Source organism: Apteryx mantelli, chromosome 16 (assembly GCF_036417845.1).
Source record: "Apteryx mantelli isolate bAptMan1 chromosome 16, bAptMan1.hap1, whole genome shotgun sequence".
NCBI classification, from domain to species: Eukaryota; Metazoa; Chordata; class Aves; order Apterygiformes; family Apterygidae; genus Apteryx; species Apteryx mantelli.
The window spans coordinates 18,816,568-18,842,715 of record NC_089993.1 but is presented as its reverse complement, the minus strand read 5'-3'; the positions used below and the strand labels follow the sequence as shown (position 1 = coordinate 18,842,715).

Below are 26,148 nucleotides of genomic sequence, written 5' to 3'. Positions count from 1 at the left end.
GGGGGCCGGGGCTGGGTCCCGTGGGTCCCACCGGCCCCTGCAGCGAGGGGGCAGGCGCTAGGCTGAGCCCAGAGCCACGGAGGGACAGCCACCGCGGGCCGAGGGACAGAGCCAGCATCACCCCCCGGGAGGACAGAGCCGGGCTGGGGAGCCCGGGGGGTGGGATTTGGCACAGTGACACCCCCCCACCCCGGAGCAGGAGGAGGGCGAGGGGCCGGGCCACCCCCAGGGCAGCTCCGTGCCCCGTCTGCCCCCACCGCCAGGCGCAGGCCCAGAGCCAGGAGCCGGCATTTCTCCCCCCCCACCACCCAGTGAGATCCCATCCCAAACCCACCCATGGCAGGAATTAGTGTTGGAAAGGAGCAGCAGGCGGAGAGCCCAGCCTGGAGAATAGCCCTTGGAGAAGCCACTAAGAAAAAGGCCACCTGTGACCCCCCCCCCCCCCCCAACCGTGCCCTCCCCGGGCTGCTCGAGCACTTCGGTGCCGGAACGGGGACCCGTCCCCCTGCGGGGCTTGGGCATGTGCCCACCCTGGGGAGCAGGACAGGGCCTGTGCTGGGCCCCCCCCGGGAGAGGGGACAGTCCCCATCCGGCAGCCTGGAGCCTCCTTGCACGTGCACAGGGATCGGGACTGTAAACTGCAGGGAGCCGGGCATGTAAACAGAGACGAGGGTCCGGGGCGCCGTGCCCGAGGGCTCCCGGCCTCCCTTCGCTTCATGCCTCCGCGAGGGGCCAAAACCAGCCGCCGGGCGCAGGGCGCCGCCTCCGCCGCCACTGCCCGCGAGCCCCCGGCCCTCGCCGCAGAGCCGGGAAGCAGCATCCCCCGGGAACGGGGCGCTGGAGCAGGGGATAAGTTACACTCGACCGTATAAAAAAAAAAATATATCTTCCCCGGGAAGAGTTTGTGCCACGTGGCCCCGTGGCGAGGGGCCGCCTGAGCCAGGCGCCGAGGTGCACGGGGGGGGGGTGCGCGGCCCCCGCGGATCGGGGCCGGCAGGCTCCGGGGCCCGTCGGCGGAGGCCGAGAGGGAGGCATGGGGAAGGGACGCGCCGGAGCCGGGGGCGCGCCGGCGGCCAGCGCGGATGTTAGAGAAGAGGCGAGTCTACATTACGCGGAGGGGCGCTGGGGAGAGTCCAGTCGAGTCGCGCGTCCCGGGAATCCAAGCACTGAGATGGGCTGGGGAGGCCTCGGGCGCCGGCGATCCCTGCAGGCAACGGAGCCGCTGAGAGCCAGCTGGAAACGGGGCTCCGGAGCCCCCTCCGAGAAGGACTGGGGCAGGGACCCCACTCCCTGGACCTGCCTTTACCTTCCCCGCGAGCCCTTTGCAGCCCTGCGGGACTGGGAGGGTCCCGGTATGGACCGGACCCTGGGAGCACAGTCCGAAACAGCGCAGAGGTCCCCACGCTGCCCTGCATCGCGGCGGCAGGACTGGATTTGCAGGTGTCCCCCCAACGTGTCCCCACGGCCATGTCCCCGCCAGGGACAGGAGCCCCTCACGCACCTCACTTGATGAGGATCCCCGCGGGCCGGGCCTCGTCCTCGCTCGCGTTCCTCAGGTTCCTCTCCGCTTCCTCGGAGGACCTAGGGGCAGAGGCTGGTGAGATGCAGGCCCGGGGGCTCGGCCGCTTCCCCGCAGCCCTGGCAGAGCCTGGAGCAGTTTGGGCACCGCCAGCTCTGCGGGGGTCCCAGCAGAGGTGCGGCCCTAGGGCTGGCTGCTGGCAGAGACCGTGCACACTCGCCGCACCGCTGCCCCCCCCCCCCCCCCCAACTTACGCCAGGAAATCCTTCACTTCCTCCACGGTGATGTCCCCGGTGGTGTCCAGCGGGTTCTCCATGCTGCTGTTGGGGGAGTCGGCGGGGCCGGGGGAGAAGGCTGCCTGGTGCTCCTCGGGGGACCCTGGGAGCCACGGGGACAGCAGGGCTGGTGGGCAGCCGCAGCGAGCGGCCAGGCCCGCGCCAGCCCCCAGCCCGTCCCTCCAGCCCCATTGGGGTGCGGCCAGGACGCCGAGCGGGGTGACCCTCCAGCCACCCCAGCGCGGCCAGCGGAGACGGCAGGGGACTGCCTGCGAACCCATCGAACGCCGGCCCCGCGTGCCCAGGGCCCCGCGCCCTTCCCCTCCGCGGCGCCCCCGGGGTGCGGAGCCACTCACGGTCGCTGTCGGCAGGGGAGTGATTGGCCTCGGGGCTGCGCGGGACGTGGGTGCCGTTCGCCTGCGGCAGCTTCGGCGTCGCCGTGAAGTTGTTGCTGGAAGGAACCAGGGTGGGGGGATGTTGGCACCGGGTAACACGAGAGCCCTCCACCCGGGGCAGGGCACAGGCACGTGTCGGGGTGCTTCCCCAGGCGGGGAGGGGAGGCAAACACCCCCCGAGCTGCAGCAAACTCGCGTCTCCCCCCGCGAGCCCTGCACCCCTGCAGCGAGTCCCCGGCGGCGCAGCCCATCCGCGCCCCAGCCCACCTGAGACAGGAGGTGTCCTGGAGCCTGGAGACCTCCAGGGAGCACAGCGGCTCCGTCACGTTCCTGGTGCTCAGGGAGAAGCGTTCAAATTCGGATGGCGAAATCAGGTAGAAACCTGGAGGGGGCAGAGAGCGTCAGGGACCCCCCGTGGTGGCTGCAGAGCCAGGGAAGAGCAAGGCCAAGGGGTTTGTACCAGGCAAGCAGGGCTTGGAGACGATGCCCAGCCCGAGACGGGCGTCCCCCCAGCCCCAACACCTCCAGGTGAGCCACCAGGCCCCCACACGGCCCCTCACCTTGGCCGTGCTTGGTGAAGACGCAGGAGGCGATGCCGCTGATGTCCTCCTTGCGGATGCAGCCGTAGTGGACCTGGGGCCGCAGGCCAGGCACCGTGAAGATGTGGATGTTGCCCAGGTTGGTGAGACAGGCCAGGCAGTTCTCCGCGTAGTCCTCGGAAGTGGCGCTGGCAAAGCTCACCAGGGCCACCTTCCGTACCCGGCACCCCTCGTGCGCCGTCAGCTTGAACTTGGTCTTGGCGCTCACCTTGGGCAGCGTGAACACCTGGGGCGGGCGAGAGGAGCCAGCCGATCAGCCCTGGCTGCGACACCCAGCTCCCACGGAGTGCAGAAACCCTCTGGATTTCACAGGGCATCAGAGCAGCCTCCCACCGCAGCAGCCCCGGAGAGCCCTCGGCAAGGGGTTGCATGTTCCCCAAAGAGCCAGCACCACCCAGACAGGGGCAAGAGCCCCCCAGGTTTCAGCCGAGGCATCTGGGCAATGCCCAGAGACACCCCAACCCTCCTTGTCTCCTCCAGTTTCTGCTTTTCTGGATCACTCTCCTGCGTCCAGTGCTCTGCACCCAGAGGATGATGCCCAGAGCAGACGGGGGCACGTTGCAGTGGGTGCAGGCAGAGCAGCGGCTGGTCCCATCCCCGCCGCAGGGAGACGGTGCAGCACCGAGCCCAGCCCCAGTGCTTACCTTGAACTGCTCCTCCGAGGAGATGAGCATGGAGTGGCTGCCCTGCATGTCGGGGGCTTTGGCCAAGTCCCGCGAGACCTCATAGGGCTCAGGCAGCGGGTTCCCCCGCCCGTCCAGCACGGCGATGGCCACCACGGGCGCCCGGTGCATCAGCTGGATCTCTTTGCCCAGCACCGCCTCCACCGCGCGCTCCGAGAACTTCTCCTGCGACGGCACCTCCAGGGCGTAGGCGAACACCGAGCCCGAGTTGGTCCCTGCCCACATCGTGGGGCCGTGATGGGCCGCTGCGGGGACGGGAGGAACAGCGGCGGCATGAGAAACCAGCCTCCCCACAGCACGGCACCCGTCAGACCGGGAAGGCCCATCTCGGGGGGGGCTTTTCCCGAAGCTGCCTTGGCAGAGCGGAGACTGGGAGGTGAAGACAGCAACCCTCATGCTCCAGGGCCAGCACTGCATGAGTCAGGCTGAAAACCCCTCCTGCCCCGTAGGGCCACCAGCACATGGGTCCAACCCTGCCGGAAAGCCCCAGCAGGAGCAGGCAGAGGGGAAGCAGCGAGCTCTGCCAGGGCCAGCCACGGACGGGGTGGGGGAGTTCCCAGCCCACACGGGGGGCCGCGGGCCTTACCATCTCGAAGGAAGGTATCCGCGAAGTAGAGGCAACGCACCACCCCCGAGAGCGAGTCGTCCGCCGAGCGCGGCTCGATCCGCCTCTGCACGGGCGTCATCTCCACCTCCGGGGGCCCTGCCTGCTCAGCCAGCTGCGCGTTGGCTTCCTGGACCTGGGGGGAGACAGCGGCTCAGCCGCGGGTCGGGACGGCAGCAGCCGTGGGAGAGGGTGCGGGCAGCGGGGCTGGGAGAGCCGGGTTGGACCCTGCCGCGTCAGCGCCGGGCAGGTTTGTGCGGGAGCCAGAGGGGCCGCTCAGTAACTCAGACCTCGCCTCTAGATACAGCCCACCGGGCTGCAAGCAAGCAGAGGGGAGACGTGGTGATCTGGCCCCATCCTGCTACACGGCAGAGGAGATCGGGGCGAGGAGCAGCAACAGCCGTGCCGGAGAGGCCGGCAGGGCCAGGCCCCGGGGCAGGGACGGTGCAGGGCTGGCCCCACTCTCTGCCCACCTTGCTGGACGGGCTGTTGGCGTTGACCCTCTTCTTGCCCGACACCCTGCTCTTGCGGATCCGGCGGAAGGACTGCCGCAGGGACTTCTTGAGGGACTTCACGCGGGACAGGGGGCCCTCCATGGCCAGGGAGTCGTTGGGGTGCAGCGTACACCTGCGGGCACAGATGCTGCTCAGCACAGCTGCGGGCATCATCCCTCCAACCTAGGGATCGTCAGTGCCTTGCCCACCGCCAGCCAGCGCTGAGCACCTCTCCACCGGCGTCCCGCCACGCTCCCCCACGCACCTGGCCAGCACCGGGTTGCGTCTGTAGTAGTCGAAGAGGCCAAAGCCGTGGCTGGTGCCGAAGGCCACGAGGTTCCACTCGGAGTGGAGCGTCACGGCGGTGACGGCGGCTGGCGGCACGCACTGCACCAGCACGCTGGGCTGGAAGCCGGGGGCAAAGGCCACGGGACCGTTCTTGGGCGCCAGCCGGTCGTGGCCCTTCCAGGTGAAGCCCTCGCGGTCCTGCAGCAGGTCGACCGTGGCCACGCTGACGGCGTGCTCCGACTTCTCGTCGCTGAGCTCCATGACCAGCACCTGGAGGGGACGGAGGGAGGCAGCCAGTTGGGAAGGCGCCCCAGCCCGCGGCCCACCGTACCCTGGTGCTGAGGGGGTGCTGCCTGTCCTGCTCCCAGCACCCGCCTCGCAGGCGACTGGGGCTCCCTGCAGCCATTCTGCTGTGCCCACGTGCAAGGGAGGGGGCCAGGACACGCTCCGACCGTCCCACCCTGGGGACGGCAGCTGGCTCTTGCTGCCCTGCTGCAAGCCAGGGGCTAAACCCTGAGGTAGGAGCCAAACTGAGGTCCTTCAAGGATGGGCACAGCTTCCCCTGTGCCCACCTCGGTCACAGGCCGACGTGCCTCTGTGCCCTGTCTCGGCTCTCCGAAGAAGGAGCTCAGAGATGCCAAGCACGGCCGGGCAGAGGTGCCTAGCAGCTCCCGGGCTCTGTCCCCATCCGCTCCGGCACAGCACGGCCCCCCGCATCGCCGAGCGGCCCTACCTGCCCAGCAGTGCCAGCCACCACCATCTTGGCCGTGTACTTGCACAGCGCGATCTTCTGGATGCCCAGGCGGGGGTCGTCGCTGTAGGGATCAAAGCAGCCCACCTGCGGGAGACAGCGGCACACGGCGCCTTCATGCTGCTCCGGGGCAGACCCCTCCGGCGGCCGGCCCTCTCCTACCCCCAAACCCCTGGCAGCCCCCCCAGCACGCTGCAGGGACTGCGCAGCCAGCACGTATCGAGCTGGGATGCTGGGACCCCGCCGGGCTTTGTGCCCAGCGAAGAGCAGCCAGGGCAGGACTGCCCCACACGTCCCCATCCCTGTGGGGCAGGCCCAGTGCCCCATACTGGGGCAGAGCTGCAAGACGGGACATGCAGAACAAGGGTCCCTTGTGTCCTCGCTGGGCATCAGGTGGCAGCTGTCCCCTGACGAAGGGGACACGTCCCCCGGAGCGCAGCTGGGACGGCTCCTGCAGGCTCATCCTCCATCCCTTCCCACTGCCCCCCCATCCCGGCAGCCAGCCAGGCGGGTCGGAGCGGCGTGTCGCCTCGCTCCAGGCACGTTACCTTCCGGAAGGGCGGCCACTCCTCCTCGCCGGCCTGGTTCAGGCTGTCGTTGTGCTCGCAGTCCGTCTGGAAGATGTTGGCAGTGCCCAGCTTGTAGAGCGGCTTCAGGGACACCCCCGAGGCGTCCCAGAACCGCACCGTGCCGTCCTCGTGCCTGGGGACGCGAGGGAGGCCGCGTTAGCGCGGGAAGGGCCGCCTCCGTCCCCAACATCTGCCGGGCTAACAAGACCTGCCTGTGCGCTGGCGTTTGGCTCCGCGCGGCCGCCGCCGCCGTGCCAGGAGGGGGGAGCGAGCGAGCCACACGCACAAAGGGCCAGGAGGAAAAAGGGGGGGGAAAAAAGAAGAATACAGCGGGTGACGCATTCTCGCCCGGCTGCCAAGCTAAACAAGAGGGATTGTCAGCCCACCCGACACTAGCCGCGGGCCTTCCCCGCGCCGCTCGCCGGCACGGCCCAGCCGCCCCCGGCTTCGGCTCCCTGCGCGAGCGGGGGTCTCCCCCTGCGCTCTCGCCACCGGGCGATGCCGCCTCCGGGAACAGCCCGACCGCCGCGGGAAGGGGCTGCCCTGCGTCGCTGGAGGACGCGTTTAGTCCCCCTTCATCCCGGTGTATTCAGGGCTGCCGGGATGCCCCAGGACCCCCCCTCTCCATGTCGTATGGGGTGTTACGTGCTCATCCACGACGTACCGGGAGCTGCCAGCCAGGCTGCAGGCTCGGGGCACTTACCCAGTAAGGAGAAGACCTCTCTGCGTGGGCTCCTGGGCCAAGTTCTTGCCTCCGTTGATGGGCCACGTCTGGAGAGAGCCCGTCCATGGGGAGCAGGAGGAAGCGTTACACCTCTGTGCCCCCCCCACAGCGCTCCCCGTCCTCGGGGGGCTCTGAGCCCACCAGCCAGGGCTCGTGCCCAGCCAGCACTGATCTGCAGCCTGGACCCACCCAGAGCCAGCTGTGGGCTCAATGGCTCCATGTGTCCCATTCAGCGAGAGCCGTTACTCACCGCGGAGGAGAGCCGGGGGCTCTGCTGCTCCCCTGCACTAATAATCCTCTCCCAGAGCTTGAGGGGCACGTTGGAGATGTGATAGGAGCAGGTGATGGCGGAGGAGTGGAGAGGTGCCAGGTACGGGGCCGGGATGGTGGGCCAGCCCGGCGTCTGGAGGTCAATCACCACTAGCTCTTCCTCCACCAGGACCACCAGGGCACGCGGGTTCTCGAAGCCTGAGGGAGAGACAGGTGCCGGTAGCAGAGACCCCCAGCTCCAGGGACGCCTTCCCCAGCCCAGGTGGGACGTACCTCCCTCGGCCACCTCCGTGCCCTGCACGGTGAAGAAGTCGATGACGCGGGAGGTGAAGTCCAGCGTGGCGAGGGTCTGGCCCTGCAGGACGCTGACGCAGTGCCGGTCGCCATAGCTGGCCCGCGGCATGCCGCCGTTGAAGATGATGAAGGGATTGCTGCAGGGAAGCAGCTGGGGTCAGACACCCCCGTCCCTGCAGCGACTGCGAGGCAAACCCTGGGCTCCGCAGGACACCTTGCCCTGAAGACCAGCAAGGCTGAGCCACCAGCATGCTCTCCGCAGCCCAAATCTCCTCCAGCACCCAGGGTCCCCCAGCCGTACCCGTCACCCAGACCCCCAGCAAGCCCGGGGAGAGCCCACAAGCCCACTGCTGCTGCTGGACAGGCGCATGCCAGCCCCAACCCCACCCGGCCGGAGCGGCCACACGCTCTGCAGGGACTTACCCCGATTCGCAGGTTCGCCACAGGATTTTGTTGATGGCTTTGCAAGGGAACGGACCTGAAACGAAGACAACCCCACAGCTGCAACTTTCCCACTGCACAAGAAGTCCAAGGAGATCTCTGCTTCCCGAGCATGAGATGAGACCCTGGGGACTGTGGGGGCCTCCCAGCACCCAGGAGCTGGGATGGTGAGATCAGTCCGAGCCCCACAGCACCCAATAGGTGACACATCAGCCAGTGCCACCCTACAGCAGGGCTCCAAGCTGCCCCTGGACCCTTCCTACCCCATTCACTGGTGCCAAGCACAGCACCGGGGTTTCCAAGGGGGCAGGCACATTCCAAAGGCAGGATGGGGCCAGGCCAACGCACCGTACGGGATGGTGGACCTGACGGGCTGCTGGGTCTTCTGGCAGCTGCTGTTCACCGCCCACACCATGTAGCCCCCGTCGCTGTGGGAGCTCACGATGGTCTTGCCGCTGTGCTCCCAGGCCAGGCTTTCCAGTTGCTGCAAAAGAGAAACGGGGGCTTGAAACCAGGGGGAAGGAGGCCCCAAGCTCCACCGCAGCCCCCCGTGGTGGGAGACAGACCCCCAAAGCCAGCAAACCGGGGACCAGCAGCTCCAAGAGATGCTCCTGGTCTGCCAATAGCCAGGAGATGGCAGGCAGCCCTGCCCCATCCGCAAAGCAAAGGGGGCTACTAAGACTCTATCCCGGGCCACCAGCTGCACACCACCCTCGCAAGGCAGCCCGGGAAGGCTCTGCACACCCAGGTGGCTTGAGGCACCGACCGGGCACCGATAGACGGGGCCACGCGGCTAGACCTGGCCAAACTACCTGGTTCCCCAGGAAGAGATGATCGACGGTGCGCGTGGTCTGGTCCCAGATGATCACCAGCCCCCGGCTGTACCCGATCAGGAGCTTGCTGGGGTCCTGGGGGTGCTCCTGGATGGACTCCACTGGCCCCAGGGCCTTCCCGCAGCGGTAGTCGTCGGGCACGCTGGCAGCGGAGGAGAGCGCGGTGAGAGGAGGCGGGGGCCGGCGGGAAGGGGCGCGTGCCCGGCCGGCGCTCACCTTTGCAGGATCTCATCCTGGAAGAGGGTTTTCTCCTCCAGCAGCGTGAGGCCAGGGAGCGCGAGGAAGTACACCCCGCCGCCCTCGGTGCCCAGGCAGGCCACGTCACAGGCGGACTTCAGCAGGATCACCGTCACCCGGGTGATGCTGGGGGAGCAGCTGCGGAGAGGACCACGGGGCCGCGTCAGCCGTGCCGCCCCTCTCCGCACGGCACGGACACCCCGGGCTGCGAGAAGGGCACGGCGCGGGGCAGCCCCCGTGCGCGGGGACGGCCCGGTGCCCATGGAGTGGCGGAGACTCCAACCCGCTCCAGCCCCGCTCCGACGTTCGCCCCACCGTCCCCAGGCCCCGCTCGGGCGCAGACCCGCCAGGAGGATGGAGATGATGCTCAGGGAAAGCAGCCAGGCAGACTCCAGCTGTTTGGTCATCGCCATTCACCGTCATCTCCCCTTCAGCCTAGATGCTAATGGCTCTGTCTACAGCCAATTACAGAGCCACTAATTACAGACCAGGCCTTGCCAACACCTAAAAAAGATCGCTTGAGTCCAGGACTGCGATTTTCCCCATTGCACACTGGCTCTTTAAAGTTCCTCCCCATTAGCTAAATGAGCAAACACCAGTTTGGAGCACAAGGAGGCCAAGCTTCTTCGCTAGAGGGGACATGCGCAGGTGAGACCCATGCCACCGCGGGGACGCAGGTGGCCACATGGGCTCCCACGAGCCAGGCCTCCAGGGCTCTGTTTTGCCAGGCATGCTGGGGATGGAGAAAGGGACGGCCTGTCCCCACGACCGTCCGTCCCCCCGGCAATCACAGCGCCTGGCTCCAAGTCCTGCTGCGGGCATGCAAGAGGGGGACGAGGACTCATGGCCGGGCATTCGGTCATGCATGGGACGAGACAGCCGGCGGACGCGGGGCCGGTCGCACTCCTTTGCCTACTCACGCTTGCGTCTTAGGTCAGCTCTGCACAGGGATCCGGACCCCTTCTCCTGCAGGACTGCCCAGACCCAAAGCAAGCCAGGGCTAGAGGAGCGCAGGATTCGGCCTCAGGTTCGCCTGGCTGGGCTCAGAGCTGCGGCGCAGACAGGCTCAGACCGCAGGCCCAGGGCCATTACTGTTTTGGATAACCCCCGTCCAGCAGCCCCCCGCAGGAACGGGGGCGACTGCCCGGCCCGAGTGCCCAGGAGCGCCCAGGCAGGGCTTGGCACTGCTCCTCTCCTAAAGCACCGCTAGACCCGCGGCAGGAGCGTGCCCAGGGCGATGAAATCCAGCCGTTATCACCTCCGCTTGGGAACTGCCTGGATGGGGAGCCGGAGGCTGGGAGAGCACCAGCGATTCCTCCCCGCGTGCCAGCCCCGACCTCGAGTTCTCCCCTAGGCAACTGCTTTGGCCACTATCAAAAGGATCTTGGCCGGGATCCCAGCCTGACCTGGGACGGCGGCTCCTACGCGCCGTTCCCAGCCGCCGCCGCTCCCGGGTGATGCTTTCCGCCAGGCTGCGAGCGCTATCGCGGGGTCTCCGCTCCCCCGCCACGGCCCTGGGACCAGGGCAGCGTCACGACGGGGCGGCCAGCCCTGCCACGACGCCTTCTCCTGCCCTCCCGGAGCCAGGGAAATCCTTGCGAGGGGCCTTTTGCCCACCGAGCGCCTCCCAGGAGGCGTCCGGAGAGGCCGAGAGCTTAGCAAAAGCCGACCGGGCCGTGCCCAGGGCAGATCATCCTCCAGCCCCGAGGCCTCCCGGCAGGCGGCTTGCTTGGTTGTGGCTAAACATGGCTCACGCCGGGACAGCCGCTCCGTGCCCGTCCCTACGCGGCCGAGCACAGAGGCTCAGAGCCTACTCCAATTTTGTTTTTTTTTTTTTTGCTTTTAAAAGCAAAAAAAAAAACAACAGCACAAAACTTTGCATCTGGCAGTGCCGGAGCCAAGCCCCAACCCCGGGACATCGCAGATCTCAGCGTAAACTCTGGCAGACCTTGCCTGGAGCCGCCTCGCGGCCCGGCCCAGCCCGGGGGGGGACTGAAAAGACAGGGATTTGCAGAGTCCGGCGAAAAGGCGAGACCCCGGCACCAACGCCCGTCCCGCTCGGCCCAGCCCGCTGCGCACGGGGGCTATTTTTCGCCGCCGTCGCCGCAGCAACGGAGCGAGAGGCGAGCCGCACGCTCGCTCGGGCACGAAAGAGGGCCGGGAAGCGCCGCCGAGGCGGATCCAGGCCGCGAGACGCCGCTCGCGTCCCCTTTGCAGCCCCGGCTGGCCAAGGGGGGGGCCGGGCAGGAGGGCAGGACCCCCCCCCCCCCCCATGATCCCCGATCCCCGCTGCCCAGAGACAAGCGTGGAGGAGGAAGGAGGCAGGCGGGACGAGTACTTAGCGCTGTCGAACCCTGGGCGTCCCGGCAGGCCGACGGCGCACGTCTCCTCGAGGTGGGAGCAGCCCTCCTTCTGGTAGATCTCCCAGAGGTGCAGCGTGTTGTCGTCGAGCAGGGACAGCAGCCAGCCCTGCGGCGGGGACACGGAGGTGGGCGAGGCGGCCGTGCCGGCGCGCTGCGCCCTGGCCGCGGCGGCGGCTACGTACCTGGCCGGGTAGGAAGTGCATCTGCGTGACGGTGGCCGTCTCCTTGTGCAAGCCCGTGAACTCCACGCCCGGCGCGCCATAGCTGGCGGGGCCGTCAAAGAAGCAACGGGAGCAAGAGCCCGACCCTGCCTAATCCGGCCCCGGCCACGTGCTCCCGGCCACGCCAGCCCCACGAGCGCGATGGAGCCAGCCCAAAGCACGGGCCACCCCGGCGCGGTTGCGCCCGACTGCCACGGGGGTCCCCCCCCCATCCCTCCACCGCCCCAGCGCTGCAAGGGGATGCCCGGTTTAGCCCAGTTTAACCCCAAACCCGCAGCATCCCTTTCTCCACCGCGGTCCCCCCCCCCCCAGTGGCTCCGGGAAGAGGCGGCGCAGGACATCCCTCGCGGCGCCCCCGGCCCGCTCCCCTCGCCCCGCGCGGCCCCCCCTTCCCCGCCGGCTGCCGCGGCCCCTCGGAGCCGCCGCAATCCCTCGCCGAGGGTCACCAAGCAACCGGCCTCCGGCTCGCGCGTTGCTGGGAGCAACCCGCGCTCCCGCGCCAGACTCCACGCTATGCTTATTCAGCAACTCCCCCTGCTCGTTTCCTGTCCCAAAACCCACCCCAGCGCCTGCGAGAAGGGCCTGGAGCAGCCCCGGGCAGGGGGGGAGCCCCGCGCCGGGCTCGAGCGGCACGAGGCGAGGGGCTCCGCCGTGCACAAGCCGCGGGGCTCGAATCCGTCCCCTTCAGGGGTTCGCGCAGAGCCCGGGCTTCGCAGCCTTGATCCACGAAAACAAGATTAAAAAGAGCCAGCAGCCCAGGCTGTTTCTGTGGGGTAGGGCCTGCCCCGCCATCCCCGAAGCGGGGGTTAGGACCCCTGGTCGCCGCGTGCCCCTGCCCTCCCGGGCCGTTTTGGGCTGGCTCCCCGGCCATCCGTGGCCCCGACCCCGGCCGCAGCCTCCCACCGCATCGCAGGGTGCGGAGAAGGTGACATGATGGATTCGAGCCACTTTCTAACCTCCTCTCGCTGCCCAATTACGCTCCAAATGGCCGGCGCACCGGAGACGGGGCATCCGACGGGCTGGGGATGCCTCCGATTAGCCGCGCTCCTTTGGGCAGGGACAACGGCGCTGGCTCGCGGCGTCTCCAGGACCCTGAGCTTTCCCACGGGCTCCTTCCCAGCTCGCGGGATGCTGTGCCATCCCGCCGGGACAGCGGCGCTCCTGCCACCCCAGGGGGGAGGCGCAGCCCAGTCCCCGCTCAGGAGGGGACACACAGGGAGCCCCGGTGCCCCCCACCCTGTCCAGCCATCAGCCGGAGCCGGGCGGAAAGCCTGGGGGATGCCGGCAAAGGAGCAGCGGGCACGGCCAGCCCGGAGACGGCAGCTCCGGGTGTCCCCGCGGCGCGGGGCCGTGGCGGCACAGTTCAGGACACCGAGCACTTCCCATGCCTTTAACCCGCGCGCCCGGCGCTTCCGACTCGCGCGGCAGCCGCCGCGGAGGCAGCGGGGCCGCCCCGGGTCAGGAAGCGGGTTGGCAGGCTGCCGGGGCCGGGAGCGCGAGGGCCGGGCCGGATCCTGCCCGCCGCCACCCCCTGCTTTCTCACACGCGTGGTGGTGGCGGCAGGGACGCACGGAGCCGCCCGGCAGCCTGGGCCGGCCCGGCATGGCGCGGCGCGGCACGCACCGGCTGCAGGGTGGGGTTTGGTATGCGCCGGCATGGCCTCACTCACCCAACTGGTCCCGGCTCCTCCGCCGGCGACGCGGCGCAGCAGGAACCGGGGCAAGTCCTCGGCCGGCTGCAAGGAGCCTCCTGGCTCCGCACCGGGCACCCAGTCCCCAGCACGACCCTACGAAGAGCTCGGACCAGCTACCGGCTTGCTGCTCTTTCCACCTCGGGCCACCGCCAGGGAAAGCCTGTGCGCACGGTCCGTCGCGCGGTTACGGCTCGGCCCCCGCGTGCACCGGGTCGGCCGGGACCCGGCTCGCGTGGGGGCTGCATCTCTTGCGCCCCGAGGCCGTGCTGGGGCTCCCCGGCTCACCGGGCTGGAGGACACCCCGAGACCAGCCCCAAAAGCAACACGCCTACGCGGTCCTTTCCCCAGGTCACCCATGGCCTCCCCAAAAGCACGGACCGGTGCTCTCGGCGCAGGGAACCAGCCCGGCAGCTCAGCCCGGACCGACAGGCAGGAGCTGTCTGGCAGCGCGGCGCGGCGCTGAGGCCAGGCCAGAGCCGCCGAGGCTTTGAGGACGTCCTCGAGGAGCCAGGCAACCGCGTTTGAGACCAGGGGAAGCATCAGTCACCGTGGAGAAAGCAATGGGGCAAAACTCTGCACCGCGTGGGCATGCCGGGGGCTCCAAGCCCAGGGACCCCCACTTCCCGGCAGGACGGGAGCTTCCCCAAGGGAGGCGACAGCCCCTCCCGATGCCGGGCCATCCGCAGCCTGCTCCACCCAGCCCCGGGCGGGGAGCGCCCGGCGGGTGTCCCTGCGGACCAGCAGCACCAGTCCCACCAGCCCCTCAGCCGCGCAGCTGGCACAGGGCTCCCACCTCGCCCCGGCCCCCCACGCGGCAGCGGCTTCTCCGGCACTGCCGGCTTTGAAGCATCTTCTCCGCGGCGTCTGGCCGGGGCCGAGCAGGGAACCACCACCGGGTACCACCGCAAGCTGCGTCCCAGGAGGTGCCCGCAGCTGTAGGCATCTCCGTGGGCACCGGCGCGGTCACGCGGGACCGTGGTCCCCAGCGGCTGCGGGGCCGGCACGCTGCACAGCGCGGCTTTGTCTGCAGCCGGACACCTCCAGGGCGCCTGCGGCACGGTGCAGGGAAAGGAATGTCTCCATGTGCCAACACCCACAAGCTACGGACACCGGGGAAAACAGCTCTGACTGCACCAAACACACACGGCCTCTTCCTCCCTGCCCAAACCAGCGTCTCCCAGGGACGTGCTTCCAGTCAGGCTGAGGACAAAACCACTCATTGCACATTCACCAAAAGGCAGTTTGGCAAACGGACGGGACTCCTTGCGGCGCTCCCCCGGCGCTCGCTGCAACGGGGTTATCCCACCCCGTCAAACGCCACGCACAGCGCTCACCCCGTCGCTGCCTTCCCGGCGGCTCGGCAGCACGGGGATTGTGGCAGTGCCTTGTTAAGAGCAACTCTGGAGCCGTGGGCTTCCACCGGCACGTCACACGTGCGCTCTGCTCCGGAGGCTCCCGCTGCCCACGTCCGCAGCCAGCCCCGAGCCCAGACGCAGCAGCGAGAGGCCGCTGGGGCGCTGCCACCTTGCAGAGCCTCACCACACCATGGGGGTAAGGCCATCCTGCAACCCCAAAAAAGCCCCTGCACGGGATGCACAGGGCACCGGCACCCCTCTCCAATGGCAGCTCCCAGTGCTGAGTGACACACCCGGTTCCCAGCCCCGCTCCTCCGAACAGCGGCCCGTAGCCGCTCGCCCCCGGGAGGAAGGAGCGGGACCCGGGCCCGGAGGAAGCGGCCGAGGCTCGCGAAAGGCCGGTAGCCGCAGCGAGCGGATGTCTATTGTCTCCCGCCGCCCGCGGGAGCAGGAAGCGCAGCTGGCGGAGCCGCAGCTCCCAGGTGAGCAGGGGGACGGAGCGGAGGGGCGGGCAGGGGGTCCCGGGCCGGCACGCCGGCCTCTCCGCCGCCCAGCCCGTGCCTCGTGCAAACGGCATCTCTCCCGCTACCTCCGCGCCGAGCAGGGCCAATAAACCCACATGCTGGCAGCTGACTCAAAGCCCACGGGCTCCTTACAAGGAGACGGCGCGCATGTCCCCAGCTTCGGGGTCACCACCGGTGCTCCTCTACGCCCGGCACGGCGAGCTCGGGACAGGGCACGGCCACATCCAGCACACGAGGTGGGACAGGCCAGCCGGAGCCAGCGCTCCAGGGAGGGCTGGAAACAAGCTCCCTTGGAGAGATCACGCACGAGACCAAGCACACGGCACTCAGAGTGCCCTGGGCAGGGAGGAGGATCTCATCCAGACCCTGGGATCTCCCCTCGTTCCAGCTCCTCAATACGAGCAACCTTTGCCCCACGGGGGGCTGGAGAAGGAGCTGAGCTGCCCCCGGCACTGCGGGACCCGATGGGGACGGTGCAGCCGGGGCAGCTCTTCCAGGCAGCACGTACACTGCAGGCAAGGCAGGAACGCGACGGGAGATGGGGGCACCGCGCTGCTCCTGCTCTCCCTGCTAGATCCCTGCCGCTGCGATTGGAGGACGGAGCCGGCCGGTCCCCCGAAACATCACTGCACCCGAGTGCAGCTCGGCAAGTGCCGACGGGAGCAATCGGCTCGCCCAGGCCCCGCATCTCCGCACCAGGCACGCACCGGAGCTAACCGCCATCGGGCATGCAGCGGGGCCATCCCTCCCCGGCGTTTGGACAGGCTCCCTGGCGAGCCCGCGGCCCCGAGCCGAGCTGGGATCCCGGGCAGGCGGATGTCGATCCTACCCTCGGCCGCCCCAAGGAGCCCCGGGGATGCCGGGTGGCCGCGCGCCCCACTCCGGGGCCGAGCAGCCGGCGACGTCGCGGCTGGGCCGGCACCCGGGGCAGAGAAACACCGTCTTTGTGCTCCGGAGGCAGAAAAAAAGGGAGCTGCAGGGGCTGCCGGCCTGGGGGAGGGGAGGATCCGCTCGGGAGGCGTCCCGGCCCCCCGGACCACGCCGCAACCGCCCGCGCGCCTCCCCGCTCCATCCGGGCCCGGCCGAACGCCCACCCCACATTCCTGCAGCGCGGGGCCTCCGAGCGCAGGGACAAATCGATTCCTGGCCGCCTGCCAGCAGCCCTCTGAAGTCTCTCTACACGCAGCGAGCAACAAAGCCCTGCCGGGCCCCGTGGAGCCCTGCCAGCGCCGCTCCACGCCGGCGGCCGCTGGCTACGTGCGGCCGCCCAGCGCCCGGGCATCCCGGTCCCCCTCCTCCCCGTCGCCGCTTCCCGGAGCGGCCGGAGGCACCGCATCACGGGGATGGGGCGCATCCTCCCCGCGGGGCCGCATCTCCCGGGCCCTGGACCTCCATCCATCCCGGCGCGGCTCCCGGCGCCCCAGGCCCAGCTCCGCGTCTCGCCCCACCGCCCCCTCGGCGGCCGGGCAGCCCGGAGGCCCCGCTACCCCTCGCGCCGGCTGCGGGGTTTATCCGGCCCTTGCACAAAGCCGCCGCGTTTTCTACCCAAACGCTGTTCAGCCGAGCGACGGCTGCAGTCACCGGAGCGACACGGGGAGGAAAGGCCAGCGCCACGCGGGCCGTACGCAGAATAAGGGGGTGCTCCCGGGGCTGGGAAGCACCCACCACCCCGGAATGCTGACAGACGAGCCCCTGCTAGCACCAGGGTCACCTTCCCCTGGGGAAAGAGACGTGACAACAGCTTTTCCCCCAGCATTTTGTCTGGCTGTTCCCAGCTCCCCAGCCCAGATCCTTCCCCAGCAGCTTCTGCCATTCATCCTCAACCTACAGCGTATTCCCTGGATGGGCAGACAGGAGGGCTCCTCTGCACCGATCCCTCCCCCCGCGGAGGGGCTAGGGGGGCAGAGCGCCGAGCACCCCCTCCGGCCGGGAACACTGGCTCCCCGCATCCACAGGGCCTTTTCCCTCTGGCCCCGTTCCACGGTGGAGTTTACGGCGTGGCTACTTCAAGCTGAGGACGGCTCCATTCATAAATCAGGCGTTTGAGACGACGCAGCAGTTTCTTCCCGCTCCCCACCCACTCCCTTCTCCTCGCCTGCGTTCCCCCCTTCCCCCCGAGACGCGCGGCCCGGGCCAGATGCAGGCCAGCTGCTGCAGACGGACGCGGCCGAGGGCTGCGCGGCCCCAGCGTCGCCCGGTCGCCGCCTCTGCCGGGATTCGGGGAAGGCGGCGAGAGCTCTTACCTCCTGCCTTCGCGGGGCAGCCCGGAGAGGCCAGCGCCGAGGAAAAGGATACATCTTCACCGCTCCCGACTTGGTGCCGATGGCCATGATCCTCAGCTTGGGGTCGTAGGCCAGGGAGCTCGGCTGGTTGGGGAAGCCATGCTCCACCGTCTGGGGGAGACAGGGAGGTCAGAGCAGCGATCGGAGCCCCGCGGCACCCCCGTCCTCCCCATCCCGGTCCTCCGCTGATGGAGACCGTCCCCGTCCCCCTGCGGCACCGGAGGCGGCCGAGAAGCACCGCCAGGAAGAGCGAGGTGCCCTCAAACGAGGGGCAGGCAAACCCCTTGGCCGAGGCAGAGCCTCCGGCCCCTCGGGGCGGCTCGGGGGCCTCCGCGGCCCACGCAGCGCAGCTGCGGACGCCGCTAGCCCGGCTCCAGGCCGCGGCTCCCGGGAGCCCTTCGGCAGGAGGGGAAGGGAGCGGCAGGGAGACGGATCCAACTTGGCCGCGGAGCCTGCCAGGGGCTCCCCCGGCTCCCCCTCGCACGGCCCGGGCCTGGCCGGCTTCCCTGGCGAGCCGGCTCCGAAGTCCAGCCCGGCTCCCGCACGCCAAGCGTGCAAAGCTCCGCACAGCAGAGCCCGGATTCGAGCTGCTGGGCACAAACATCCTGCGGCCAGAGCCGGAGCTTGCACGGGGATATGCCGTAGGTCCAGGCCCCGCCAGCGAGACCCACAGCACCACAGGCAGAAAGGGACTTGCCTCCAGCAGGAAGGATGCTAGGGATGGCGGGAGAGCTCTGGGAGGACCGCTCTGTCCCGCCAGCCTCTCCCAGCCAAGAAACACCCCAGCACAAGCTGATCTAGACCAACACCTCCAAGAGCTCGGCCTCCTCCCAGGCATCAGGCACTCTCCCCAAAACCTCGGCCAAGGGCAGAGCGGGGGCGACCTCCGGCCAAGCAGAGGCCGTCCAAGCTAGCAAGAGGCCTGAGCACCGGCCCGCAGCCAGGACGTTACCCTGCTAAAAGCCAAACCTCCACTTCAGCCGAAGTAGTTAATCAGGAGAGCAGCCGCTCCCAGACTGTCCGGGCCCTCGAAGAGAGGGATGGGGGACCGGGACGAGCGCGAAACGCAGCAGCGGCAGGGCCAGCCGCCGGCCTCCTGCCCCCTCCCAACGCTGACACCGGCCAGCTCGCCTGCCAAGAGGTAATGCAGAGCAGACCTAGGATGTCATCAGCGCAATTACAAGCCGTAACGCGAAGCGTGCACAGCTCTGTCCCATAGCTCTCGTGCGTATTTTGGCGCTGCCGAGACCAGCAGAGCCCTTCATGCACAGGATGTTCTGCAATAGCCTCGCACGAAGGGCGGCCCCCCGTCCCGGGCAGCCCCCCCACCCCCAGCCACATTGCCAGCAACGCAGCTCCGCTGGAGCACGTGGCGGCTGGTGATCCCTGCTCCAGCCGGGGCCGGGAGCCGCCGGCGCCTCCGCAGGGCTGCGCCGCTGCACGGGGATGCTGGCAGGAGGCAAGCGAGGCTCTGGCTCCGGCGGCTGCCGGCTCACACCCAGCGGATGCTTCATGAGCAAGAGCCACACTAGCAGCCCACCAAGGCATCGGCCACCGGCAGCTTGGAGAAGGGACCCATCCAGCGCCTTTCTGGGCATCCTGGAAGGAAAGGGGCCAACCAAGGCCTGCCCACCCACAGCCCCCATCCTCTGCCCTCGGTCCCCCACCACCACGGACAGCCTGGTTCCCACCGCTGCCCATGGCCCTTCCCACCACATGGGGCTAGATGGGTAGAGCAGCCCTCCTACGGCCAAATCCTTGCTCCAATAAATCCCTGCCCAAGGACAGGATGGCACGGGGGAAAACGGGCTGCCACGCTTGGCTCAGCCTTGCGGATACCCACGGCGTAAGTAGTGGGTGTCTCCAGCAGCCTGCAGGGTTACGGCTTGGCGCTGCCGGCCCTGCAGAAACCCACCAAACGGAGGGGATCCCCGTGCCGTGCCCGCCCAAACCCGGCCCCAGCCTGCACGCGAGCACGCGGTAAGCGAGCAGGCCTCTGCGGCTCGTCGCACACTTGCCCGCTGCTCCGAGCCACCCGCCAGGCCAGATCTCGGCGCTGGCTTGGCAGCTGCAGGTCCCCTTCGCCGAGCCACCCCCAGGGTGACCGCGGGCCAAGCCAGCCCTGGAGCGGCGCTGCTGCCCTGGACCCTGGCCCCGGGCTCTCAGCAGGGCACGGCGCTGGCGTCGCGCGAGCCCAGGAGCGCCTCGCGCCCGGCTCAGCTCACCGTGCCGTTGCACAACCACCTTCGCTGGCATGGGGGAAACGTGGGAGTGGAAACACGGCCCGGCAGGAACTGTGTCATCCAAACAGTGGCTTCGAGAATCCATAAACAAGTGGTTTTACCTTGCAGCCACGCCAGCGCCCAGTCGCCTGCGAGGAGCAGAGCGCGGCCCTGCCCGGGTTTGCACTCCCCGGTCGCAGCATCGTGCAGCTTTCCAAGGAAAGGAGGCAGAACCAGGAGAGCTGGACATTCAAGTGACTCGGAGCCGAGACTTCCCCAGCCAGAGTGGCGCACCGGGGCCTGCAGGCATCTTCCCAAGGAAGTCCTGGATGGCGGCGCTCCGGCAGCGTGCCCGGGCTCGTCGTCTCGGGAGAGGCTGTGCCTCCTTGCAGCGGGAAGCGAAGTTGGAGGGGCACCTTGCCGCCACCATCCCCTCCCTCGCCTTCGGCAAGAGCCGGGATCCCTGGGGGAGCGGCCCCGGGGGCAGCTTTGCCAAGCGGCGTGTACAACAACTGCTTGCCATTTGCACGATCAAGCGATAGGGAGGCCGCTGGAGCCAGACGGGCAGGATCCCTGCCCGTTCCCTGTGTCTGGGGACACGCCGGGGCTGCGGGGAGGCTCCTCGCACCCGCCCGCCCGCCCGCCACGCGCGGCCGGCACGGCACGGCGCGACACGACGCGAGGCTGTCGCGGTTCGCTCCCCTGGGCCTCCCTGTGCCCTGCTCTCCTCTGGGGGTGGATTTCAGAAGTCCTCTGAAAGCCCAAAACTGCGCTCCCAGCCCGGACGAGGGGCTCGGACTTGGAGCACGAGCTCGAGGATGCTTTGCCAGCGGCCCCCAGCCTCTGCCCAGGTCCCCATGCACCTGCATCGAAGCATTTCCCCACGCAATAGCCGGGCACAGACCACATGCCGGGCACCGGGAGCCTGCTGCTGACCCCTTCCCGATCCCCAGGATGCCCCCAAACCCCTGGCAAAGGCACCCAAAGCCTCTCCCAGGAGGCACCCCACGCTCAGGGACGCAAAGGCCGAGGGCAGGATCAGCCCCACTCCTCACGGCACAGGGGCAGCTCGGGGCTGCCCCAAAAGGCAGAGGTGTCCCGGGGCAGCCTGGAGCCGGGGCAGCCTGGCGCCGCGGCCGGGGAGCGGCGAGGAGGTCGGCCCCAGCTGCCCGCGCAACAGATCCCCCGTCGCTCCCAGCCCCGTATCGAGCGACAAATTACGCGGCCGTTGCGGTAGCCTCCAGGGACTGCGTTCGGAGGCTATTCATTTTCTTCGTTAACAGGTCCCCAGGGTGAGAGGTTAGCGCATCAGCTCGCTCCCCCCCGCCCCCCCCGCGCGCCCGGCCGGAGCGCTCCCTCCCCGCGCCGAGCCCTTCCTCCCGCCAGGCACCCGGGGCTGCATCCGGCAGGCCGGGCTGCCTGATCCAAGGCATGCTCTGGGCCAAATTACAGCAAATACGAGGCAGATTTCAAGCTCACAAGTAAAAACAAGATCTTAATAGGAGGCAGGTGGGCAGCCAGCATCCCGGAGTGCTTGGCCGGCCAGCATGGAGCTGCTTCCCGACAGTGTTTCCGCCGTGGCCTGGAGACTCCCGTCTCCAACGCCCGCAGGAAGAGCCTCTCTGAGCACAGACCTCCCAGGCAGCCCGGAGCTTGCACCCGAGCAGGACCCAGCTGCGTGACCCCCCTGATACGGATCCGCAGAGCTGAACGGGAGACCCAGGCTTTGGCTCAGGCTCTGCCGGCGGCTCCCTTGGGACTGTGCCTGCTGCACCCCCCCCTGCACGCCCCACACGGCAAAACCCGGACCACGTCACGTCTGTCAGCTGCAGCCTGCCCTGGCCACGCTGCCCACGGACAGGGTGTGAACGAGGTGGCTCCCCCCACACGCATGCATGCACGGGGGGGGTCCCCATCATCCTGCGATTTTTGGTGAGCTGCGAGCACCCGGTCCAGCGGCTGAGCTGGGCAAACAACGCTGCTATCTGCTCCCGCTGCCGAAGGACACGCTGTTTGGTCTCTGCTCAGCTGGGGGCCGTTCCCGCTGTTTTCCTGCACCTCAGGGTCATCCAGCGCAAGGAGAGTCCCATCCCAGCACCGCAGTGGGCTCGGGATGGGAATGCAGCAAACCAGAGCCGGGCATCTGTCCCTAGGGGTGGCCGAGACGCAGCAGCCCGCGGCTAATGCTCGGCCCATCCTGCACAAGCAGCAGATGAGCTGCAAAGCCAAGCGGTGACCGAGGGGCCAAGGGAGGCAGCCAGCAAACGAAGGCTCGGGAGGCTCTTCCCGCAGCCCTCCGCCAGCTGCTGGGGATATTTAGGCCACGTCCCGCAACGGAGGGGCCCGCGCGCCAATCCTATCAAACCCAGTTAGCTCCAGGGGGGTCTCTTCTCTCAGCTCAGCTGCCTCGCGCAGAGGTCATTAATGGGAGACTAAATCCTCATCTTGTCTAGAGGAGCAGATTACACAGTCCCAGTTCCCGTACATCCCGTATGCTAGTGGGGGGAAAGAGGAGGAAAGATCAGAGCCCTGCAATGCCTCCGTCTCCTCCGGCACGGCACCGAGCCGGGAGCCCCGCTGCAGCCACGTGGCCCTGCCCCGATCGGGGACCACCAGCGCCAGAGCAGACGTCGCCGGAGGCGAGGGCAGCCGGCATCCCGTGCGGGGGGCAGTCGGCAGGCTCAGGGCCACCGAACCCAGGCTGGGAAGCCCAGGGAGAGCCGACGGCAGCGGATGCCCACGGCATCGGGCCATGCAGCCAAGCCCTGGCTCTCTGCAGAGCTCACAAGCTGGAAGGAGGCGGCGATTCCCGGCACACCGGCTGGGCGAGAGGAGAGACGAGGCGTCCCACAGGGATCCACGAGACGGAGCGAGCGGGAAGGGCAGGGGAGGCCAGGAAACGTCCTCCCGGACGTCCACCTCGGCGGCAGCCTGGGCGCCCTCGGAGACGGCTTTCGGGACGGGACCCAGGCATGCCGTCCCCCGAGGGCCGGCCCCGAGCCGGGCGGACGCGCACACACCTACGAGCTGCTTCCCGGCTCCACGGGGCTGCACGGCAGCCGCACGGGGCCGGCTGTGGCTTCCCAAGGCCACGAAACATCCCTTGGCAGCCGGGAGCCCGGGGACCGCAGGTGGATGCCGCCGATCTCCGGGCAGCTTCCCCGCCGCAGCCCCTGAAAAGGTTAATTTTAAGAGCCCAGCAGGCTCGTCAAGGCTGCACAATAAAGAGACAGGAGCGCAGGGGAAGAGAGCCGGGGAAAAGAGCCGGCAATCTCTGCACGCAGCTCTGCCCTTCCAGGGGGAGAGCGACCGGCTCCGGCACCGGGGAAACTTTGGGCCTTTGATCCCCAAGCCACGGAGGCGGCTTCGGGGCGCGAGCTGCCCCCCCGCCGGCCCCCCAGGCCCTTCGCCGCCCGCAGCAACCCGATGCGACGCCGGCTCGGAGCCGGAGCCCGTTTCGGCATCGGGGTGGCCTTTCCTGCTGGCAAAAGGAGGGGACTGGCCCAGCGCGCCCCAGCCGCCGGAGCGGGGCTCTTCCCACACCCTTTGGGCCGGCGCTCGCAGCATCCCGGAGGAGCGCGGAGCCCTTCGCGAGGGAAGTTGTACAACTCCCCCGGCGGGGTTTCGCGTCCCGGGAGCGGGATGCTGCGGGCACGGCCGGAGCGTCGAGTCGCATCCTGCCAACGCCGCCGGCCCCGGGCGCCCAGAGGCCTGCAGGGAAGCCGCTGGGAGAAGAAGGGGCCGGGACGAGGGATGCGCGGGGCCGGGACGGGGACCCCCACGGGGCGCCTCGCCGCTGGGATGCTCCAGCATGGCACCAAGGGGGGAGCACGGGGGACCCCCAGCCCTAAAAAAAAAAGGGGGGGAAATGGGGGTGTCCCTCAAGGATGGGAGGTTGCACCCTGCCCTGGGGGTACCCTGGAGGGGACCAGTCTGCCTCAGGGGACCCCCCATGGCACATCTGCACCCCGGGGGTCCCTGTACCTGCACCTACCCCCCCGAGGGGGTCGCATCCTGCCCCAGGGCAGCCCATAGGCTGCACCCCGGGGGCATCCTGCACCTCGGGGGTCCCCGTGCCCCCGGGGGGGGGGGGCGAAACGCTCCCTAGAGCCGCCGGGGGAGCCCCCTGCCCTGCTCCCCCCGGGGGGCCCCACACACTGCCCCCCCCCCCGTGCAATGCCCCCCCACCGCCGGGGGTGCATCCTGCCCCGGGGGGGGGGGCCCGCACCGGGCTCCCGGGGAGGCGGGGGCCGTGCAATGCTCACGCCGAGGGGTCGCATCCCGCCTGGGGGGTGCCACAGCCTGCACCGACAACCCGGGGGAGGGAACCGGCACCACCGGGGGGGTCCGCGCCCAGCACTCCCGGTGAGGCCCCCGCACCGCTGCCCCCGGGGGACGCCGCCCGTGCCGGGGGGCCCCGCTGCCGCACCTTGCTGAAGGCGAAGAGGTCGTGCCGGAGGCGGTCGCGGTGCGGGTCGGTGCCCTGCCGCCGGAACCGAAACTTCATCATGGTGGGGCCGGTGGCGGCGGCGGCGGCGGCGCGGGTACGGGTGCCGGGCGGGGCCAGGCGGCGGCGGCGGCGGCGGCGGCGGGCGCTCCCCCTGCGCGCGCCGAGCGCCGCGCGCCGAGCCCGGGCAGGCACCGCCGCGGCGGGGCGGAGCGGGGCGGGGCGGGGCGGAGAGGGGCGGGGCCAGGCGCCCCCGCGCCGCGACCGGCAGCCCGCGCCGCCAATCAGCGGCCGCCAACCCGCGCCGCCAATCGGCGCCCGCCCGCCCGCGCCGCGCATGCGCCCGCCCGCGGGGGCTGATGGGAGTTGTGGTTCCCTCCTCACCCCCCCCTCCCCGGGAGGCTTTTTTGTTCCTTTCTTTCTTTTCTTTCTTTCTGTCTTTCCTTCTCTCCCTCTTTCCGCAGAGCCCCGGGGTGAGGCGGACTCGGCCCGGCGGGCAGCAGGAGAAGCCTCCCCCGCTGCCGCTTTGCCCACTGGGGCACACAGACCCGTGAACAGTCGTTGTCGCCACCCGCAATACCGATTGCTAATGAATGCAATTAATAACATTAATGGCCCCAGCGGCCGCGCTGGGCCCACGCCACGCCGTGCCACGCCAGCCGCCATGAGGCGCCGGGGCCTCCATCCCCCAGCTGCCAGGGAAGGGCCCAGGGCCCCACGGCCACGGGGCGTCCCGGCCACGGGACGTCACGGCCTCCGGGCCCCGCAGGACCCCCAGGCCACCCGCAGCCTGTGCGGGCACCGAGGGGGACAGGGCGGATCCCGCCGGCCCCTGTGTTCGGCACATCCCCCCTATGGCCGCAGGCCGGAGCCAGGGCCGTGGGGCCGCCTCGCCGGCCCCGGCGCCCGCAGCCGCCTGCCGCATTAGCATTCGGGAGCCGTCCCTGGCTGGCGACCGACTGTCTCTGTGCCGGCACCGCGCTCACAAATGCCCCCCCGCAGGGGCCAGCTCGGGCGCTCCCGGGCCGGATTTACCCCTGGCGGCTTTTCTCCCCTTCCCCGCGACGCCGGATGGGTCCCCGGTGCTCAGCCCTGCCGGCCGCCCCATCCCTCCCCAAAGCGCAGGGCACCCTCTGCTCGCCTCCCCCCGCTGCCAAGGGGGGTAGGGACCTGCAGGGATACGGCCACGTCGGGCCCTCGGAGCTGGGAAAACGCTTTATTGCTCAGCGGAAATGAAATAATGAAAAGCAGCCAGGCCTGGAGCCGCGGCAGCCGGCGCAGGAGGGTCGATGGATGAGCAGCAGCCGGGGAGGCGCGCAGGGATGCCTGCCGGCTCGGTCTCGCGCTGCCATCGCCCCTGGGCGCCGGGGAGCTTCAGCCTCAGCAAGAGAGCGGGGGGTGAAGCAGGGGGGGGACGGAGGGCGAGGCGGCCCCGGAGGAGGTGTCACCCTGCCCGGTGCTGCGGCGTATCGGGCTGAGTCAGGCGAGCACCGTCACCCTGCATAACATCACCTGCGCAGGGCTGGGCCAGCCCCGGCCTCCCCTCCCTGCTGACTAACCCGGTCATGGGGCAGGGCCACCCTGGGGGCCAGACCCCCGGGGGGACGCAGCCAGGGGGGTCTCCAGAGCTTCCCCGGAGACCCTGGGGCCGAGGCTGGGATGGGGGACGAGCGGCGACGGCACTAATGGGGCTGGTGCTGCACCGTGGCCCTGCGCTGGCGAGGCCTCGGGAACGAGGTGCCGCGCCGCGTGGCAGGGCGCCCGGGCGCTCTCCAACATCTGCGACTCCGGGGAGCCCATTTCCTCCCTCAAAGGCCTCTTTGTTCCCATTTTCGAGGGCGCTCCTGGGGACAGGCCACCCTGCGCCTCGGCTCAGAAACGCTGGGTCAGCGACGGAGCCCTTAAAGCCAACTGGGCGATGCTGCGCCCGACGGGAGGCCGGCGGAGCTGGGGACCGTCTCCCGGCCACACAGGGCACCCCGGTGCCAGGCGAGCGCAGCCTGCCCAGCGCCAGCACAGCCTCCTGCCTCAGTTTCCCTCCTCGCTGCAGCGCACCGCAGGGACG

At 69.6% G+C, this 26,148-nt stretch overlaps 1 protein-coding gene across 2 annotated transcripts; it reads right to left on the bottom strand.

Annotated features, from left to right (window-relative positions):
- Positions 1-303: 303 nt before the first annotated feature.
- Positions 304-24,204, bottom strand: LLGL1 (LLGL scribble cell polarity complex component 1). 2 transcript variants are annotated; one of them, XM_067306529.1, is made up of 23 exons: positions 24,066-24,204; positions 17,428-17,525; positions 11,522-11,603; positions 11,315-11,445; positions 8,956-9,114; positions 8,719-8,881; positions 8,255-8,390; positions 7,889-7,943; positions 7,445-7,602; positions 7,152-7,369; positions 6,881-6,948; positions 6,157-6,310; positions 5,591-5,695; positions 4,835-5,127; positions 4,549-4,702; positions 4,058-4,211; positions 3,433-3,716; positions 2,750-3,014; positions 2,457-2,571; positions 2,151-2,245; positions 1,774-1,897; positions 1,502-1,581; positions 304-1,204 (listed from the first exon to the last, which is right to left on the bottom strand). In XM_067306529.1, the coding sequence occupies exons 1-22, from the start codon at positions 24,144-24,146 to the stop codon at positions 1,503-1,505; spliced, it is 3,171 nt and encodes a 1,056-aa protein (XP_067162630.1). In that variant the 5' UTR covers positions 24,147-24,204; the 3' UTR covers positions 304-1,204; position 1,502. The 2 variants fall into 2 exon arrangements, with proteins under 2 accessions (XP_067162630.1, XP_067162631.1); XM_067306530.1 differs by having other exon boundaries at positions 11,330-11,445.
- Positions 24,205-26,148: the final 1,944 nt, after the last annotated feature.

Excerpts from the sequence above, each read along its gene's own strand:
- LLGL1 (XM_067306529.1), bottom strand. The coding sequence starts at position 24,146 with ATGATGAAGTTTCGGTTCCGGCGGCAGGGCACCGACCCGCACCGCGAC. Across the intron at positions 7,370-7,444 it reads CACGGAGGTGGCCGAGGGAG|GCTTCGAGAACCCGCGTGCC; the intron begins GTACGTCCCACC and ends TCTCTCCCTCAG. Across the intron at positions 5,128-5,590 it reads TGGCTGGCACTGCTGGGCAG|GTGCTGGTCATGGAGCTCAG; the intron begins GTAGGGCCGCTC and ends CGTCCCCTCCAG.